This window comes from Rhyacophila brunnea, unplaced genomic scaffold (assembly GCF_057557595.1).
Source record: "Rhyacophila brunnea isolate RB1 unplaced genomic scaffold, BYU_Rbru_1.0 scaffold_18, whole genome shotgun sequence".
NCBI classification, from domain to species: Eukaryota; Metazoa; Arthropoda; class Insecta; order Trichoptera; family Rhyacophilidae; genus Rhyacophila; species Rhyacophila brunnea.
In genome coordinates, this window is record NW_028232837.1 from 5,107,716 (window position 1) to 5,130,097 (window position 22,382).

Genomic DNA, 22,382 nt, shown 5'->3' on the forward strand with positions numbered 1-22,382 from the left:
TGTTTCACTTATACACGACACCAAATGTGTGATGACTAGTATGAAGTTTATATGGTTTTATTTGCGTTCACAGTGAAATAGGGGCTAGAACGGCTACCTCTTATGCCCCGTGGGACTCTTAATATAGTTTATTTAAAACCAATAATTATGTGCTTTGTTATAATAAATCTAAATACATAACAACCCATTTTAAAAATATATAGTATTAGATTATACTTATATAAATACAACATTTTATATATTTCATTATTTCCGATGCAGTGGTGGAAGTGATAATTTATTTTTGTGCTGTACGTAGATGTTTATTTAAGATAACGGTACAGAATATCGCAGTGAGCTAGGTGCTCAGACCGAGCCGCGATCCGGTGGTGATCATCATCACCTATTCGACAAACCAAACCAACAGCGACGAGGTGTTGAGTGAGAAGTGAGAGTTGATTGTGTCGAGTGACGGACTCGGGTGTAGTGGTTTTTATCGATCGTCATTCGCTATTTATATAAAAGCAATTAATACCTTACAAGAGCCACCGATTATCGAGGTTAATATTAAGAAATCAGCTGACTGCAATGTCAAACGACTACGAGGTATTTTGATGAGCAAGAATGAGATAGCCGATTGCTATGTCATTGCCTGTAATAAAAACGCTGATGCTAGATGAAGGAATTGATAGTTAAATGACTGGTTGATTTTACGTTGTCGAAATTCATGCTGACCCGGTATAAGGTTATGTATCGCTATAAATGTATGTATAGCTACTGTCACCAGATGAAAAAATCAAGGTTAAGCCGCTGTGAAATGTTTACTTAATCCAGTTTAGAGTTACTAATAACATAAGTTTCACGAGCTTTACGTAAAATGCTACCTGATTTTTTAAAGCTTTCATATCGTCACATGTGGGGATATACACACGTCGCTGTCTATTAAAGTTCTAATACATACTATATTAATGTTTGTACATGGTTTTTTGAGGGATTCTAATAAAGCCATAAAGTCAGATGGCCGGACCAACAAAACATATTTAAAATATTTGCAACGTTTCAATTTATATAACAATATGTACAAAATAATTACAAGATAAAAATAACTTTTTATATACTTACAACGATTTTAAATTTTCTGTTGAATCATATAAACTTGACTTGGCTAGCTTAAACGATCAAAAAAATTTGTACTTGATAGAAATACTGAATAAATATAGAATACTGAAATGTTATTTTGACATGTCATATTGATTTCCATAGTAACGCACGTATATATATTAATAATTTAGTTGCTAGGACCCCAGACCCTAGCAACTAATAATAGTGTTTTACTTTTAACGGATTTCTTCCGAAATAACTTTTCATACAAAACAGAATTAACTGAAAATGAATTCAATTCTACTTAAAGATGTCTAAAAGAATGCATTGGCATCGTGTTCTGATATATTCTAAAAGTATCAAATGTCTAGCTAGGAAGTTAGTCAAAAATTGATTGCAAGATTTGTACTGGATAAACAACCACCGGACAAATAAGAATAGGTACGACCTAATAAAAACGTTGTAAAAATAGGAACTACCCAGCTAACTTCCGAATTTTCACTCCCTGATAATCATATATCTCCCAAAAAAATGTACCTTAGCCAGGCCTCTCGGCAAGGGGGTAGGTACTGTTGCTCGGTCCTCTCTCAGGAGTGCCGGGCAGAGAGGTATCACTATATATAAGTGGGTATATAAGCAGTTTATTCGTTTTACGGCGGCAAATATGAAATTAAATAAATTCGTAGTTTTTTTAGGGATGAGGGGCGCTAAAATATCGTTGTTCCAGGCCGGACCTGTGTTTAAATGAATACCTTTATTGTAACTTAATGAGTTAATGCATTGGAAAAATGGAAGTGGTAATTATTTTCCAGTGTGTTTAACCAAAGCAGTTATTTAATTTGCAACGCTGTTAAATAAATTAATAATTAATACTGCAATTAAAATTGTCTAGCCTACCGCCATAATATTAATATTTCTTAATACACGGGAGGTTCCAGTAAGGAAAATTTAAAAATCGTACGTGACGGTTATAAATCTTATGCCCTATAATATTGAAGAACACTGGAAACACCTGTATTGCTATCTACGTCTATCGCATGAGAATGTACGGGAAGAAATGGGAAAGCGATGCTTTTCCAATCGGAAATGTGTCGATTTTGCAGGAACAAAAGGAATGCACTTGCGCAGTGCTTCTCAAACGTAAAATTTTCATCATAAATGCTCTATTTTAAGAAATGTATGAAAATTATAGTGTTGTTGATAAAAATCCAATGCTTGACACAGTGGCGTACGACGTCACGCTGAGGTGTTGGGAGGAGCGGTGGAACACAACCACCAAGGGCTGATAAACATATTTGTTTAAGACGTATAAGTATACGATAATATCGAATTTAAATATCAGGGTTTATCAAGAATGTGTCATTTTATTTGTTTTTAAGTATTCAAACCACTCGAAGATAATATAATATGAATTAATACCACGAGTACCTTAGAGTCAAAATACGTGTATTAATAATATTACGTTCTTCTTGTGAAATATGAACAATCAACCAATATAATAGGTACGTTTATTGTTAGGAACTATCACGGAAGACCGTAACGCGAAAGTGTCACATTTTTGTTAAATATCTATTCTATTATATTCTGGGTGTCGAAAATGAGCTCACAGAATTATTGCCAAGACGAAATCGTGCGCTCTGCCTCTAGACCAAATGCGTAGTTTTGGGTACAACAAAAAATATGTCTTCATACTAGGACACACGCAAACCAAAATATTTGTAATAAATAAAGTAATCTATGCATGAAACTATATTATTATTATTATTATTATTTAAAGGGGTAGGTACCTAACTGGAACTACTGGGGTTCAAATCCTGGGTCTGCAAGTACACATATTGTTTTTTAATTTGTGCACGAGTCAGAGTATGGACCTAATAGGTTGAGCAAGTGGCTGACATCCATATCTCGTAAAAACCAAATCTGTTAAAACAAACTTCCACTCTGAGGAGGCCCATATGATCTTATTAGGATCGGACGTGGTCGGAAGAAGAACTCGAGCTAGGTTACACGAAATATGCCTACACTCTAAAAAGGGAGGAGGAAGTGTAAAAGGAAAAGGTTTGAGAAACTCTGCGTGTAGACCGACAGCGTACAACAGATATAGAACCTAGCTGCTACTGGATACCAAGCAATTAACGCCTTGCACGTGAACAACTAATTTGTTACTAATTATCTGCCATTGGATTGATAATGCCGTGGCGCAGCGCTAAAAGTTAAAATGTTACAGATTGCACTGAACAAAGTGGTAGAGTGTTGGAACTCAGAGGAAATAATTGTTTATAGTCTAAGCCTAGGATATTATGTGTTTGCAGAATGCTATGATCACATCATCAGTATACTTTTGATACAATACTAATCACTAAATATAAAATTTGAGAATACCTCGGACGCACATTACGTTGGCAGTTAATTTTGAAGGACCAGCAGTATTATAACATATCACTTAACATCCAAAAACAGCTAATTGTGATAAATATATCACATTTATCACTTTACGTATTCAGGCGGTTAATTATGCAAATAAGTTAACCGTCTGAACTGTCAAAAAGTGATATCTTTTAACAGCCTCTCTTTTGGCTGTGTTAAATTGTAGAGCGAGACAGAGTAATTTAGTGGCATAATTTTAGATACCTATTTTACAAATAGAGGAATATTTTTTGACTATTTATGATCTATTATGGTTTGGTTTACGCAGGGTTTAATTGAATTTTAAAAACTAACCAACACTACCTACAATTTTTTATAGTCTTAGTCACAGAACAGATAATAAATAGAATACCGATAGGCAATATTCAATACGCCGCATGGTGAAGCAGGCTTTTGAATGTGTGAGTGTCCTACGAAAATGAAGCACGCATTATGCACGTGCAATAGTGTGTAATACGCCAACATTAAATGAGCGTAAATGCATAAACCGAGAGCAGTTTTTAGTATTCGACGTAAAACGTATTCTTAACACGTGTGTAAGTTTAACCCGGATTCTTCCTTACTCGAGTCGGTTACCTGCTATCGCCTTACCCGTTGTGTATTTCAGTTAGCCTTTATTTATGAGTTCCCTGGTCTTACAATGAAAATATAATAATATACGTATGACTGACAAAGTTTAGTGTGCAATTTTTATGTCGGATCTTAACAGCCTACCTCCACCCTTCGCCACTGCATTAAACTATTGTATTACTAACTAATTAGTAATTACTATTGTATCTGGCTGAAATTGAATGTGAGAAGGTATACTTTTACTTTAGGAATTGTTACCGTATTGATGTGACTGGAGATTTTTTCTCCCGTAACTGACGAGTTTTGAAACATTATTTATCTCGTGCAGAAATATAAGCACAGCCTTGGTCGGGCAACATCGTGTTAGACCATTAATCACGAAAACCCTTGTTTATGGCTGCTATAAATCCAATATATCAATTTTATTTTGATTGTGTTTTCATTTAGATGCTATTAAATGTTTTTATGTTTGGCATGGCAGGTTATTTCTATATTATAATAATTATTCAACACTAACGAACTGACAATTTATTTTACTAGTTATAGTAGATTTTTTTTTAAATGATGATCCAGCTAAAAAGTTTTCGGAATTTAATTGTAAAAATTAATTGAATGAAAGGTTTCTTTTACTAGCCCAGTACCTATACCGTATTTTTTTAACATTGTTGTGAGAGTGAGATTTTTTTAACAATAAATTGATGTTAGCCGCGCAGAATTCCACCATTTCGGGGATTTGAATGTTGATCTATACATATAGAAGGAAAAAAAAATATTTTTAATCACTACAACAGGTTTAGAGGCCCAATGAATTATTAATAGAAGTGAAACAATCACAAATACCCAGGCTTCGAGAAAATCACATAATTGTGTCCTCACAGTCGAACCCGGAGATCAGTGACGTCCCGTGGAGGTAGGCAGATTGAGCGTCGCTTGAGAACGGCAGTTACTCGAAGGGCGGCAAATCGAGGGGAATCATTAGGTAGGCACATATAGAAATAGGTACCTAAACTTAGTAATAACGAAAATATCTTTCCATTAAAAAAATCAGCTTACTTGTTGGAAATAAAATGTATTAATAAACATAAAAGGTTTAATAGGACTGTATTTTTTGTCGGGCTCGCAATGTCTAGTTTACTTCCGTTGTTCTTGGACATCACATTTTTGATGACCAGCAATGACACGTGCAGATTTGCGAACTGTATTTGAATTATAGGTAATTAATTAGTTTATCCAAATATTTTTGCCAGTCACTAGCGAGTTTTGAAAGTTGTCAGGTGTATTTTTAAATGTATCTGAAACCGTGGACTCGCAACATTGTCTATTGACGTAGAGATGGCATTTAAATTAGATTATTTAGTGGTAGATATATTTAGTTTTAGTAATGTAAATACTGTATACAAATGGGGCGACATTTTGATGCTGCCTAGGGGTGTCATTTTATGGCATTTTATCTAGGTACGTCACTGCCGGAGATCCAGGGTGAAAGCCGTGCGCCTTACGCACTGCACCACAAGTGATGCAAACCAATAAATTATCGATTTTTATTAAAAGTACTATTTTGTGTTAGTATTTATTCTATATCGACTCTACAATCTTTTGTGGATCTGGGCCGCCTCACGAAGAAGTTTCTTAACAGATTTTTACGAGAAATGTATAATTTGACAAATAACAAGTGAATTTTCGCCAGACCCGGGACCCACGACATCATAAGCATGATACGTAACCGCTCGGCTATCGTGGGCTGTAACTAGCATGTACAAAATATACACGGTACTAAAACTATAAAATGCATTCTACTCAACTACATACGAAAAACATATTTCCTTAGTCAATGATAATATGTCAACAGTATTTTTTTGCGTACATGCGTACTATTAATTTCGCTCATGAGTTCTGTTTACAATATAATATCTGATGTCGCGAACATTCAAATGAAGAAATAACCAAATCCGAAGTGGGCACTTCTAAAAAGTGTGTTTTTACCAAAATTTTCTATATTACACATTGATATGCAACTCTTATTTCAAGAGTACCTAAATCAATTGAGCAGACCAGTAAGAATGATTTCAGCCGAGGTACATACCAAAGTATTTGAATTCCAATATTTAATTCCGGGAATTATTTGACCATACTTTTTATATGTTTTGATTCACATTATAGAGGTTTTAAAAATGTTATGAAATGAAACAATGATAGTGATGAAAATATATGAGAATGTATTTTTTATGAATATATTTTTTTAGTGTAGGTCTGATACACAGTTGGTATCTAATCTATTATATAACTACTCACAATATATTATTATCAAGGATGCACAGAAACAGTTTCATATTTGATGATATACAGGTAAAAGTCACTATTTGCAGAAACATTGTTTTTAAATAATACTCAAAGGTTTAAATTTAACCAAGTTTGCTTTTTCATTTGTTTAGTGTTTGCCATATTCACAGATCTTGGCCTGTTTAAGGGCCCACATGCGCCACGTAGGTCAAAATGGAGATTTTATGGTATTTTCAGAGCATAAGCCTGGATATTCCTTAAACGTTGTAGCTAATCTATTTATATAATTTGGAAGCTTTATTATCCTTTATATTTATTTTAAACATTTGATGACTGCATAAAGTATTTTTATTACATAAAATAGTATTCTTTTAAACCTATCTATCGATCTAATATTTTAGAATATAGTCATATTTTAGTACATCCATGTGCAGTGGTGTTAAGATTTTTTACATTTATTAATTTTTAAACGCATTTATAAAACCATTAGTAAAATTTATGTTGACATTATTATAGTGAAATATTTACGATAAAAAATTATATTGATAATCTCTGTGATCCCAAATTTGACAAGAATTAGGGATTTTATTATTCAAAAAAAGTGGCACGATTAACACATTTGAAGATAATTATAAAGATACTGATTTTAAACTATATTTTTGACCATTCAAATGTGATAAAACATCCTACGAATAATGATTGTTTTATAATAATTATTGCCAATAACAAGCCTGGACATTCCATGCTCTGAAAATACCATAAAATCTCTATTTTGACCTACGTGGCGCATGCGGGCCGTTAAAGATTATATATCCATCGGGATATTTATCTTATACCTACCGTTTCTCTAGATGGTGACTTTTGCCTGAACAAAAACGATACAAATTTAATTATATTAATTAACATATCCTCTTGGCACCTATCTTTCATTATTAGCAATTAAAAAAATAATGCATGGTCAATTATTAGTCAACTATCCCATTATTAAGTATATAATTACATACATTTGCATATAGGGCTTAATGAATTAATTAAAATAATTTGTAAGAATTTTAATTTAAAAAAATGTCTTGTTAAGAAGTGCACTGGAGTGATAACAGAAATAATCATTGAGGCATATAAAACATGTAAATTATAGCTTTGTTTTATTATTAAGTCTAGGGGAAGTCAGGGCAAACTGAACCATGGCGATTGGCATATTTTGATTTTAATAATTGATCTAGAAAAAAACTTAAAGAAAAAGAGACTGGGTAAAATGGGGCATCTGTTTACCCCAGTTGATGAATTCGTTGCTCCAGAGAACAGCGGCGAAGGGTGGAGATAGGCTGTTAAGATTTAACATAACTAGTGCACACTAAGCTTTGTCAGTCAAACGTGTTAGTTTTCATTGAAGTAAGACTACAATGTGTAGATAGTATTTGTTAGTTTTAAAATTCAATTAAACCCTGCCTAATCCAAGCCATAGTAGTTAATAGTCAAAAAATATTAGACTATCTAAGTATTAGTTCGTATCTAAAATTATGCCATTAAATCATAAGTTATTTTAGATATTTTATAAATAGTAAATTATTTTTTATCGATTACGGTTTGGTTAGGCAGGGCTTAATTAATTTAGAAAAAACTAACCAATACCATCTATAATATGTATTTTTATTCAACGAAAACAAATAAGTATGACTGACAAAGTTTAGTGTGCACTAGTTATGTCGAATCTTAACAGCCTACCTCCACCCTTCGCCACTGTCAGAGAAGACAAAGTTAATGTGAACTGGCTTATAGTACCAGGTGTTATAACATGGTATGGATCGTAAGTGTGGAAAATTACAGGATAAACTTAAACACTTGCCACATCCATATAACGCCCATTTTATATTTGAGAATAGTCATTTCGCTTTCTGTCCCTTGGTTTTATGGCAAAAAAAACAAAGCAAACTCTGCTTCAACACTGATACCACACCCAGGAGGTTAATCCAGTTCCCATTCATTTTGTTTTCCAGGTTTGCTCAAAATTATGGTGGTTGGGAAAAATAATGATTTGAGCAAAGCTGGTTTTGGCAAAGCAGAGAAATTAAAGACGGAAAACAAAAATGATAGATATGCCCAGTTTGATGGGAAGGTTACATGTTTTTCAGAACAACTTGATTCTGAAGACTAAAATCAATGCAAGTGCTGACTTCACGTATTATTCCCTTCGTACGAAGTTTGTGAGTCGATAATAGCTACTAACTAAGTTTTAATGATTAAATTTGACTGTTATATTTTGTTACAAATCATAAGAACAAATACAATTTAGTGACTCATTGATTGGAATGCTATCTGATTTTTTATTAGCGTATTTTTAACGAGGTTCCCTTCACCCAGACTGCCCCTAGTTATAATTTTTTTTTCAACGTTTAATTAAAATACATAAGTAATAAATACTTTTATTTAATAGTTTTCTGATTTTTTGCTTTTAATTAATTACATATGTTTAGTTCTTATTCTTATTTAGTATTAAGGTGAATTTAAGGAAGTATTCAATTTCATGGGTTTTCATGGGTTCATGGATTTCATGGGTTACTGCCAAAAGATGGTAAGTCTCGAAATCATGTTATGGAGTAAATTACACTTAGAAATTTGACATGCCCTCTAAAAACAGGCATAATGCTAATTTCAATGTGCATGTTCTTTACATTAGATGACCTTGATTTTTTTTTCTAACATCAATATTTATAATATATCGACATTTGGCAGCATCTCCACGATATTTGATTTAAATTACAAGATGCTATATAAATAATAATTTAAATAAAATAAAATTTAAATATCCTATTCATAGCAATATTCCATAATAATTTATCAATAATAAACTTAATAATATATATCTTCAAAATTCTTTATCGATATTGCCATATATTAAGATAACACAACCATAAAATATAGCTGTGAGCTAATGATCATATTTAATACAAAAAGAAATATAACTATAGATAGATCCATATACATTAATGAATTCAATTTAATATTTTTTATAAATAACCTCTTTCTTCTGTCTTTCATTACGCGAGATATCAGAAAACGTACGGAGTTAGACTGACAGTACACCGAAAACATAACTGAAAAGATATACAATAAACACAATTAAATATCATAATAAAAAATAAAAAAGATAACTTAGCTCTACTCTTGTGTTTAATTGTTATATTTGATCCAATATATTCTATAGAAATGATCAAAATTTAACTATTATTATATTAATTGTAAATTTTATTCAAGCAACGACATCTGTGAATACACGATAAATTTACATTTATAACCAGCTTACGGCTTCGCCACATTCTAAACACTACCTGACAAAGGATTTATTTTATCAATCCCTTCTATATCCGACCGTCGAATACAGCTCCTCATTTAAAAACCAATGTAGTTACATAACTTCATAGTGATTTTAATAAAACAATTGAATGGGTATAATTTAGGATTTAGATGTAAATGTAAATCATAATAATATTTGTTTATTCACACAGTATTATTTAAGTTAATTTTAAATAATTATCTATTTCCAATATGTAATTAACACATAACATAAATGTGACCTTAACAATTTAAATATTTCTGCAGCGTTAACTTTGCTCATTCTGCGATGACAAGTCACGTTACACAACACACTTAATAATTTGCTCCATCACTTTTTCACAAAATCAAGCGTTCAAATTTAAATGTTGATTTTTTGACATCTTGATTACTAATTCGCCTATTTTATTAGTAGACTATAATCATTAAGATTGGATTGAATCTATGATTATAATCAATCAGCTAACCCAATAATTATAAAATAAATCATTTTGTTTATATTTTTACTGCCACCTGGTCAAGATTGACGAAAGTTTTTGGTACCTAATGAAAATTTCTGTATTTATGATAGATGGCATTAAAAGTCACATTTCGTCATAAATACTTATAAAGGATTCACCTTAATATACACTTCATTCATCCTACTTGATATTTTAGCTTTTGCTAGGATTATCAATAAAACAAATACCAAATAATAATTATATAAGAAATATTAATTATAAATTTAACATTGTTAAAAACAAAACATATTTCCATTTTAAAATACTGTCTCTGATATTAGTACAGTAACACAACGTTACGGCACGGAACGTAATGGGATTTATTAGTACAGTAATTATAGAAAGGTTAACTGCAAATATCACTGAAAAGTCTGCAAAATATGAGATAACTTAGATACGTAACTTCTTACTAGCATAAGCATAGGCAGGCCATATCAGACGCATGGCGGGGGCAGCTGTCTCCAGTTTCAATTTTGCAATTTTTTCACTAATATCGATTAACACAATATTAACACACAAAAACGACTACGAGATAATTACTTTCCAACAATGTGACATCCTAAAAGATCTCATGTAGATAAGTGTTTGTATAATAATGCGATTCATGAAAAGACAATATTATTTAAAGCAGTAAATGACTTACCTTAACTCTCATGTCGGAGACAGTCCACACCCGGCTGGCGAAGTCATTGGAGGCTCCGAGGATGAGGGTTCCGGTGGAGTCAAAGTCCACTGACATTACGCCAGCATTTGATCCCACTAGCACACCTTTGTTCTTGATTTCACCTGATAGAAATAATAATTACAAGATAAAAGGAACTTTTTATATACAACGTTTTTAAATTTTCTGTTGAATATTTAAACTTGACTTGACTAGCTTAAACGATCAAAAAAATTTGTACTTGACATGTCATATTGATTTCCATAGTAACGCACGTATATATTAATAATTTTGTTGCTAGGACCCCAGACCCCTAGCAAACAATAATGGTGTCGAAATTACCTTTCATACAAAACAGAATTAACTGAAAATGAATTCAATTCTACTTAAAGATGGCTAAAAGTAATAAAAAAATGCATTGGCATCGTGTTCTGATATATTCTAAAAGTTTCAAATGTCTAGCTAGTCAGGACATTAGTTAAAAATTGATTGCTAGATTTGTACCGGACAAAGAACCACCGGACAAATAAGAATACGAGCTAAGAAAAACATTGTAATACGGAGATCTCTCAATTCACAAATTTTAAATGAAATTTTTTCATAAAATTTCACGCAAAATGACATTTTTTGTCAACACCAATTACAATTAAAAAACTGCAAATACTTTTAAATTAAATATTCAATTAAATTTTAATTTAAATGGAATAAGTAGTAGGTTAAATCAATTAAAGTCAAAGTGTGTATCGTTATTATTTTCGATTACAATAATAATGTATCTCTGTCCAACAGGCAGTTTTCACTACCTGTACGAATCATCTAAAGATAGTATAATAAATATTCTTTTTCATTTGACCATATCCGATCCTAATAATATCCTATATGTGCCTCCACAGAGTAGAGGTTTGTATGTATTAACCTTTTTTATGCCTCACGATATTACTATGGCAGCATCTGACAGGCCGCAGATTTTTAACGACACACGTTGAATATAAAGCGAAGCTCTTACTACAATCGCTGTAATACCGATAATTCTTTCGACCATGTCCGATCCTGATAGGATCATATGGGCCTCCACAGAGTGGAGGTTTGTATTGACAGATTTTGTTTTTTACGAGAAATGGATGTCAGCCACTTGCTCAACCTATTAGGTCCATACCCTGACACACACAAATTGAAAAACAATATGTGTACTTGCCAGACCCAGGATTCGAACCTGGGACCCACGACAATATAAGTCGACGCGTAAGCCACTCGGCCATCCATCAATATATATACCTAATTCAATATTTAAAAAATTGTACCTGTCTGCAATTCTGGTGTAAAATGCTATAATTATGAACGTTCTATTATGTAATTTAAAATTAAAATTAATTGTTGGGCATTCTTACCTTTAGACACATCCCACAATTTAATTTTCCTATCTGCACCTCCCGTGGCTACAAGTCTATCAGTCGGTGACCACTTTACGGCGTTCACCTCTCCATCATGAGCATCCTGAGGAAAATACAAACATAATATGCTAAAAAAAATAATAAGAAAATTTTAATTTACTTACCTAAGCCGATTACTCGTCTCACCTAAAGATGTTACCAGCTTTTGATGACAAATTATATTCGAAATCCTTTTTTGATTCTTTGCACAGCCGATTAAAAAAATCGTTATCTCGGTAGGTATTTATTTCATGAGCTTCCAATTTTGTTTTTTTTTTCGATTATCATTGTTGTATTATCTTTAAAATATTTAATAAAAGGCAATCACGTCAAAATAGCCAAAAACGCAGTTACGGCTTATTACGTAGGAGGTATTGATATGTTGTGAATGTCTTGAACCCTATAATTTGTAAAGTTCACTATACGTAAAATATATATTGTATAATCCTCATTATGTTATCATTGCCTCTACAATCAATCCTCCCGAGAAGATTTTACAATTTACAACAGACTTTTATTAGAGGAACAATTGTCAGCGGCATAAGCGTCGGCCTATAACGTCATGGGTCCCAGGTTCGAACCCTATGTCTGGCAAGTACACATATTGTTTTTCAATTAGTGTATGAGTCGGAGTATGGACCTAATAGGTTGAGCAAGTGGCTGATATCCATTACTCGTAAATACAAAATGTTAATACAAACCTCTACTCTGTGGAGTCCCATATGATTCTATTAGGTTCGGATGTGGTCGAAGAAGAATTGTCAGCCATTTGCTCAACCTAGTAGGTCCATGCTCTCGATCCAAATACAGAGTGAGAAAATAGACACGGAATTTAAGCCCGTGATCTACTATTTCAGAAGCAGTCCAATCGTCTATCACTAGCGTTTTAGTTAATTCTCAATGAGTCACTTACGAATTTCAGAGTAACTTTTGAAGGCAATTCTCCGGTATGGAACGGAGACAGGGGGGCGACACAGAGTAAGTCTATCGCAGTCGGTGACGACCGCTCTTCCCCGCTCGGCCCTTCTCTAGCCGCGTCCTCCAGTTCTCTTCGCATCTTTTCACCGCGTAATCTAAAAGACAACAATTGTTTATGGCATTTAACTCTTATTAATATTGTCTATTAGCAAGCGACTGTGAGTGAATATTTATTATACAAGTATGATAAATAGAAGTATATATAACAGAAGACTGTTTTGGATTTTCGAAATGTAACTAAAATGTCGGTGATTCGAACTTATATTCTAAACAGCTATTTCCAAGGTGAGATATATAACACTAGATATACAACTAACTTTACGGTCTCAAGGAAAAAGCAGACAAATGAAGTTATTGGTTTCAAAATCAGTTAGGTACCTCTTTTTTTACATTATTTGATATTTTTCTTAATTCCGATTCTTTAAGTACTTTTTCTTCTTCTTTCGGTACCTTCTTTTATCGAAGGTTGGCGACCAACTTCCAGTACACCACATTGGATCCACAACGCCTTGAACATGGACGGCACCACTTACGGAAGTTGCATAATTAAGACAATCTTCTTCTACCTACGCTTATGCTGCCTTCTACCATTCCCTGCATTATGAGTTAGAGAAAATACGACCAAAGTATGCAGCGTTTCTTTGCTTCTGAGAGTAGCTATACCTACCAAAGTAGTTTTTCATCCTATGTATATTCATAAAATAGGTATCAAATCCAGCTCTGTATATTAGTAAAATTGTATTAAACTGGGAGTCGTTTGTAGTCAAATTAACCGCCATGTTTTATATTTTTCGACCATCTTTACTAATTTTAAAGACGTTGCGGACATTTTATTTCACTATTCGCTTTTTCGAATTATTTACTAACATTATAGCGCCTGTACACGTGCATAGATTTACTTGCACCATATTGTGTATTTTAAACTGCTTGCAGGTAAAAAAGCTGACGTCTCGCCAATCTCATTATTCAAGAGTAAGCGAGACAGGATGTTGTCATTTTATTTTTATTTTATTTGACAGGTCGTGAAAATCGGTAAACCTCAAAATAAGTCTGCACGGTGTAATTCATTTTTTTACCGGCAAGCGCAGATATAGAGCAAATCCCAACTGTCGCGTGACAATTCAAAAGCTTCCGAACTTTTTTGATTCATGCATGCAATCTTGCAACTTGCATGATAATACATGTTTACCTATGCATTTTCTTGTTATGGCCGCGATAATACGTACTATCACAGTAAATCCATGCACGTGTAAATGGGGTAGGTATAACTCAATTTCACTTTGATTTGATTTATCTCCCTTTTCCTTGACACTGCAGAAGATGATGGATTGATGGAAATTGTGGCAAAAACGTGTTCCAAATTCAAAACATATGTTCTTCATAATATCCAATTCGACAGAGATCGCATGTACACACTACGATATAATAAAGTCTAGTCTGTCTGATTTTAAAGTAAAATTTTCTGTTAGTTGTTTTTAGAATTTGACTAATCAGAAAAAAAAAACTGCTAACTGTAACAAAATAATAATATGTAAAGGGCACTAAATTATAATAACACATTAAATAATATAATATATCATGCATTTATGTATGTAGTATGAAATATATATCTGTGATTTTCATGAAAATGGAAGAGACTTTTATACACACAGAATTTTCGATTTTGGGTATCGACATAGTTTCAGAATTGTACCGTGCCTGGAAACTTGTACATTATACAGTTCGCCGTATCACACTTCACCATGAAATGTTGTATCAGAAATATATGGCCGTATATAAAAGACCGTCGGACCTCTTTGGGTCGTATACTACTGACATAAAATCATGTCTAAATAAAACACGGTTTTTGCCAGTTTACACAGGAAGCCAGTAGAAAACAATTTTTGAAAATAGCCGATATACTGGATTATTTGTTAGGTTAGGTTATATTAGGTTTTCATTCTTGAATTCATCAATTTTGCCAAATCAGCTATGAAAATTATATTAATGTTTATATTGAATTTAATAAAATTGGAGACCGTATAGTTTACGGTCATCTCTTTCCGATAGAAAGCTCACGGCGAACTGTGCCACGGTGAAATGTCTTACGTACAATTTACATGTAACCGAACTGTACATGGAATAGTTATTATCATATATAAGACAACACTGAACTAATATTAGAACATTGTATATTGACTTTAAGTACTATTTATCACTTTAAATAATCATTGAAATAAGCTTTAAAGCTTCAACTGTATGGCACAGTCTCACTAATACTGAAAGTATAAAATAAAACTGATACACTATTATTATAGAATCCTTATAGGAATATTCAAAGTCATATTACAACAGATAATAATCTAATCTAAAAGCTTTCCTGAAGTACTATTATAAGCTTTATGATTACATAGAATACATTTTTTAAACGTTTTACTATGTAAGATAACAGATAAGGTATTTTTTGTGATATTATCATACACAAATTTCAACCTTCAATTTTAAAAATATTGAGTAGATGAGAGTATTCAGTCATCGCTTGGATTGCATGACTATGTGCCTTCTTACGTTATGGCATTCATGATTATTGTATCAATTTGAAATTTAGTATAGTTGAAATAGTTTCCCCCAGTAAATACTCATTATACTTGGACTAACATCAAATAGAAACGGAGCAGTAGCGAAGGGTGAGGTAGGCTGTCGAGATCAAACATAAATACTGCACACTAAACATTATCAGTCTAACTTATTTGTTTTCATTGAACTAAAAATACTAATAATAAATATTGATTAGTATAATTTAATTAACACCTAATGAAAACCATAACTATGCCATTAAATTATACATGACTTTAGATATTTGATAGATAGAAGAATATATTTTATCTATTATGGTTTGGTTAGGCATGGTTTAATTGAGTTTTAAAAACCATCTGCAAATTTTTTTCTTAGTTTAATGAAAACAAATAAGCTTGACATAAAAAGTGTGTATTATTTTAGTTGGATCTCCACACCCAATCTCTACTATTATGAACATACATAATTTTGAAAACACTTCTGAGAAAATAATACATTATAACCAACAGAAAAAATCTTTTTTGAAAAAAGTAAGACACCCAGCAGGATCGAACCTGCATCTCTCGGGTTACGCGCCCATGCACATAGACCACTATGCTATAGGCGCCATACTTAATTCCGAAAAATTTTAACAAATGGCTCTTAATACCCTCTGGAGCGCTTTCCAAATAGAGTTACTATTGGCTTTTATATTACTATTAATTGTCTACTATTATGATTTGGTCCAGGGTATAGATGAATTTTAAAAACTAACCAATTCCATCTGTAATTAGTATTCCTTGTTCAATGAAAACAAATAAGTATATGACTGACGAAAGTGTAGTGTACTCTCTTGATGTCGAATCTCCACAGCCAACCTCTACCGTTCGTCTATGGAACGAAGACCACTACCGGTTTCCGACTCAAGGTAATAAACAGGCAACAAATAAAATGATAAACATGATAACTGAATACAATATTTTGTTTCCACTGAAATACGAGTGAGTGAGCCAATCTGTCATTTATCAAGTATATGTACATTATTTTATTTGACAATATCAAAAAGATATCAAACCCGCAAATTACCTACAACTACGTACATACGCAGAGTATGTTTAAATAATTCTGAATCAAATTGAAAAATGCTTGATAATCGATCTATACAAATACCTTTATTTGTTGATTTCTTTCATATTTTGCAGGATGGCAATATGATAATGATTAATTCAATTACCAATCTAAAGAAGTAAAAATATTTACAAACTCAATTTTCATTAGTTGAGTTAAGACATTTCAATCGCTTCTTGGAAGTACAACCCATCACTTTTTGATACCAACACTTCATGAAATAAAGAGTAGAATAATTAATCCTCATTTTAACCAGATGTATGCCACAAGCACGTTTACGCGCTGTACAAATACGTGCATGCAAGGCCGGCAATAGAAAATGAGCATGTGTACACACTGTACTTTACACTCACTACACTCACTCCGGTCGGTTGTTTTAAATAAATTAATACATTGTACACAATATACTGCCATCTCCTTGTGATCATGGTGAACCGATATAGAAGTCTTGATGATATTATTTTTAATATATTTCTAAATGATGATGTGTCCAAGGTTTTATTTTTTTATAGAAATTCGTGGCCCGCCGGGTACCACCATCTAATTAATACCTCCTGGGATTTAAAGGGTAAATTATCAATACATTATTTACATAGACAGCATAACATTATTGAAAATTTGACTATTTGAGAAATAAATAAACACATAATAAATAATAATATGAAAAGAAAGAGATTTTTTTTCAAAGGTTTAAACTAACAGTTATTTCAACCGGACATTTACGGTTGTTGTCGGGTATTTCGCGGAATATACCACATTGAGATAAATTACTATAATTTTTACAATAATTACCTTACTAATATTTAATCAACAGGTATTTCAACCGGAAATTCCTGGTTGTTGTCAGGTATTTCGTGGAAACGATTTCCGTAGTAATGACGCTATAGTAACTTAAATTAAATTGTATTTTATGTAAAAATCTCAGGGTAATTTATATATTACATAAAACAAATAATATAGGTATTCATTATAAAAAATCCATGACCCACATAAAAATAATTTATTCATGCAATAGTTATTACGACAACCACCAAAAGCAAGCCAAATTCAAAACAAAAAAGGGCAAACACATAATCACCACCATTAGCCTGACAAAATTAATAAACATAAGAATTGTAACATTATCATGCAATTTTTTGTCGATGCGGTACTAACCAATGGTCATTAGGAATAATAATAGCTAATATATGTATAATAAATCCTAGCAAATGAAAATTATAATACTGTAACGTGTATTGGACAAAATTTTAAGCTCAAAACCATATAGGTCTAAGTACAGTTTTTTATAATATGTAGAAAAACCAATGCATGAAGAATGTTTATGGAAATACATGTAATTCCTATCCAAAAATTGTTTTAATATGACATGTTAAATGGAGCACATGTTTATTATAAATGAATGCAGTGGTTGTCAATCTTTGCGATTGTCCCCCTCCCTGCTGAATTACAAATGAAAATAAAGCGACAAAATTAATCAGGAACACAATTGTTTATGACATTAATCATGCATTTAAAGCACTAAGTACCGTATGCAAATTAAACTTAATAAAATGTTTACTATAAGTACAGAAAAAAATTATTTCAAAGCTGAATACAATTAAAATTAATTAGTTACGCTGTGGTCCTCCAAGTTTTCAGATAATTGCGCTCTTTTATCGTAATGTATGTCATTTTTATTAATTGGATTAATATATTGTGATACCCTACGAATATTTTATTCACATTATTGTGTTAATAATTTGATAACATAAAGCTCTGAAAAAATCTAAACCATTGAGTAGAAGATTTGATCAAAAAAATGTATTTACTGTATGGTAATAATGAAAGCTTTACTGTTATTGGTTGATGTGTTTATGAGATTACGATAACGATAACCAATGAAATATCTTGTTTTAAATGCCTTGTGTAATAGTGTACAATCGTTTAAGAATTTTATATCGCCTTGTGTGATTTTGATTTAAATGTTGGATAGCTTTTGGCAGTTATAATAAATAATTCAAATTTAAAATAAGACGTTGATCACAGAAGAAATATAAAACAATCAGTCAATTCAGAATAAGGATTTATCCATTTACTATTTCATAGAGGTATATTATTTTTAATAAATAATAATACCATAGAGTAAATTTCCTGTAAAAGGAATGAATGAGACATAAGGACTAGAACATTGAGAAGCTATGCATTGTGTTAAAAGTATCAGAGATGGAATAACTGAAATAAAACATAATTCGAAATTCACGATATTACTATGGCAGTATCTGACAGGCCGCAGATTTTTAACGACACACGTTGAATGTAGAACGAAGCTCTTACTACAATCACTGTAATACCGATAATTTGTGGCTTAGTATTTCATAATTATTCAAATAGATGTCAGTGTGTGTTTAATTTTTTAGATTATGCAAATCAATCGACAGTGGCTAGTAATTCGAGTTTAATGTCAGGCGAGATAACTTACAAAAATTTGCATGAACGGCCTGTCGATCACGGCTTTATAGAGCGAGATAATTTGCTGAAGGCATAGAACCGGTTAATAGAAACTGTTTATCAAAATAGCTTTTGATTGGATTGTTTCGACTCCGGTAAACAGTAGTAATTAGAAATTATTGCGGCTGATTTAAAATAACTGTTTTCTTGGAATTAAACTTTAATTTTAGAATACTATACATAGGTTAAAATCTGTATATTTTTCTAAAACACAAACAATTCGAAATTTTATTTTAACGAATTTCGAATTAATGATATTTTATTGATGTTTAATAAACCTCTGATTATATAAACAATAAGCCACAGAAAAGTTCATCAAAACATTGACGAAATTTGGTAATACAATGTAAATTAGGTACTTAAATGGTGAAAAACTTTTGTCAATGCTACAATTATCAGATAAGGGATCTTCAGAAGTTATACACTGCAGAATTAACAAAACTTCATTAAAAAATTATGGTTAAATTTTAAATCATTTTTTTAAATACACCTATATTATTTGAGATATAGTGTTATCCATCTCCGATAAGAAATACGTACAACGGTCCAAAATGAAAGGCAAATAGTAAAAAGAAGAGAAATAAACATGACGAAAGAGAGAAAAATGGTGTGTAAAGAGATACGCAGTAGTTCCTAATGACCATTGGCTGTTGGAAAGTCTCTTAGGAACTCACCCGAGGCTGACCCTACTGAAGGTCTGCAAGAGAAATGCAGTTGGCTTGCTACTCCCGCTGAAAGTAAATACACAAAAAAACCAAAAGAAGAAAACCACAAATAATCGTATGAAATACAACATCTGACTTTTCTTAACATAGACAATAGAAATGAAATATCATGATATTAAGAGGTCACAAATATGATGGTTTTTCATGTGACAATGTTAAATTTTGTATGAATGAATTTTTATGGTCAATGAAATGATTTTTAAGAGGATTAGGGCATGTCTTTTAGCACTGCCTTGACGTTATATTAAAAAGGCGATGTTCTGAAGTGAGTTTTAAATGATTGATAATATCTGTTGTCAAGCACCATAAATCAGGATTCCATGACACAGTTTACGGATCTGTAGAGTGTGGAGAACCAATTTATTACGAGGACCTTTAAATTAGCCCTTCGTTCATTCAACCCTTTTGGTGCAGTTCCAAATCCAAATATCAATAGAAAAATGATGTATGAATTTTAACAAGTCAACGGGAATCGAACCCGACTAACTTCTCCTGCATATTGGACAGTATTTATATAATATGAAGTTGTCTTCTTAGAGAACCTGCCTCAACTGGTGATCGGGATAATATAAGTTTTGTGATATTATTTTTGTTTACGCCAATTGAAACAATATCTCAACAAAGAACAATATTGTCAGTTCGAAAGAAAATAATATTCTTGAAAAGGTATAAGAACACACTGACATATTATGCTCCAAACTTATTTGTATGATTTTTTATTAAAAAATTACCCTCAATTTACGCTTTTTTATCAGTCCCTTAAAAATGTAAAATCAGCGTTTCACTGTATAGAACATTACTTAAATCTAGTGTAATTCATTGCTTAAGCTCAATAAGAGAAGGAGTTCCGACCCTATCCCAGAGCCGACGGACGGTATGTTGTATAGCTTGAGTAGTAACCTATAAAACTACTTTCCGCCTTCATTGCTGGTTAGGTGTTCGAAAGGGAGATGGTTTAGTACGACAACTAATACAGAATTAGTTTCAGTAATTGTGATATTTTTGCTAAATAAAAAAACATGAATATGTAATATGATTTAAAAAAAGAATTAATTTTCGAATTGTTAAAACCAGAAGTTGTATGTCATATGATATCAGCTAATTTGAACACTTTCAAACATTAGGCATAATGTACAGGTGTGTGTGCAAAGTCTATGTAGATTCAAAACACATATACCATAATCAGTGTCCGCTATAAATAAAGTCTTTTATAACATAAACAATTTCTCGAACACAATACAACCTTTCCAGTAATTCAATCAAAATAAACTTAATATTATTTTACACAAACACCAAAATAAGTATCTATTGTATATATAAGTGTATCACAAGATTTTGTACTTATTTACACATGTTGAAAGGTTTGATTTCTGTATTATTTTTAATTAGCATTCTAAAAAGTATTTTTTTTTAATCAACATAATTTCTTTTTGTATATATTGTATAAATATGCTTGTTAACTGTATTTTAAAATTCATATATTATGTTTGATAGTTCATAATTCGATTTCTGTATAAATTTGTTATTTCGAAATTCATAAATTATGTTTGATAATTCATAATTCGATTTCTGTATAAATTTGTCAATTCGAAATTCAAGAATTATGTTTGATAATTCATAATTCGATTTCAGTATTGCCAGTCAAATTGTTTATTTTTCCCTTCCTCTAATAACAATTAAAGAATGCTGTAGTTTTTTATACTGATTAAGTAGAAAGCAATAGAATTAGTCATTTTCTATTCTATAATAATTATAAGTTTTAATTTTGTTTTAATTAATATAAAAGATATCCATTCTACCATTATTTTGTATTACTCGTATCTCATTCAGCATATTAATTTATATTCTATAAAATAAAATAAATAAATACATAAATAATAGAAAAAAAACTGTTATTCCACAAAAACCAAATTTGTTCACGTGTTTGTGTCCAGGTTTACAAACAAACTACACATACCAAATCTTTTTAAAAAGCTCGAAAACAATAGTAAAAAAATAAATAAACACTGCGACTTGAGAAAGTTAAAAGCATGCAGAGTTATTAATTTTAATCTTAAAACTTCGTGTTCAAGATTTAAGAATGCTACATTCTTTATTTAACATACATAATGTGGTTGATAATAATAATAATAATTAAAAAAGGTGTTTTTCTGAGATTTTACTAAATTATATTATATCAAAACTTATTTTTAAAAGGGTTTTACGAAATTCCTTCATTTAAACACTGTTTGGCTATACTATTATATTA

General features: G+C 31.5%; 1 protein-coding gene across 2 annotated transcripts in view; it reads right to left on the minus strand.

Annotated features, from left to right (window-relative positions):
* LOC147073140 (autophagy-related protein 16-1-like) overlaps positions 1 to 22,382 on the minus strand; it is a 509,506-nt gene that overhangs the window by 464,008 nt on the left and 23,116 nt on the right. The window contains exons 6-9 of one of the 2 annotated variants that reach the window (XM_085945249.1): positions 20,084 to 20,140; positions 13,195 to 13,354; positions 12,240 to 12,345; positions 10,834 to 10,976 (exon numbers count right to left, since the gene is read on the minus strand). In XM_085945249.1, coding sequence (XP_085801375.1) covers positions 10,834 to 10,976; positions 12,240 to 12,345; positions 13,195 to 13,354; positions 20,084 to 20,140 — 466 coding nt within the window. The remainder of the gene's footprint in view (positions 1 to 10,833; positions 10,977 to 12,239; positions 12,346 to 13,194; positions 13,355 to 20,083; positions 20,141 to 22,382) is intronic. The other variant, XM_085945250.1, reaches the window with a different exon arrangement.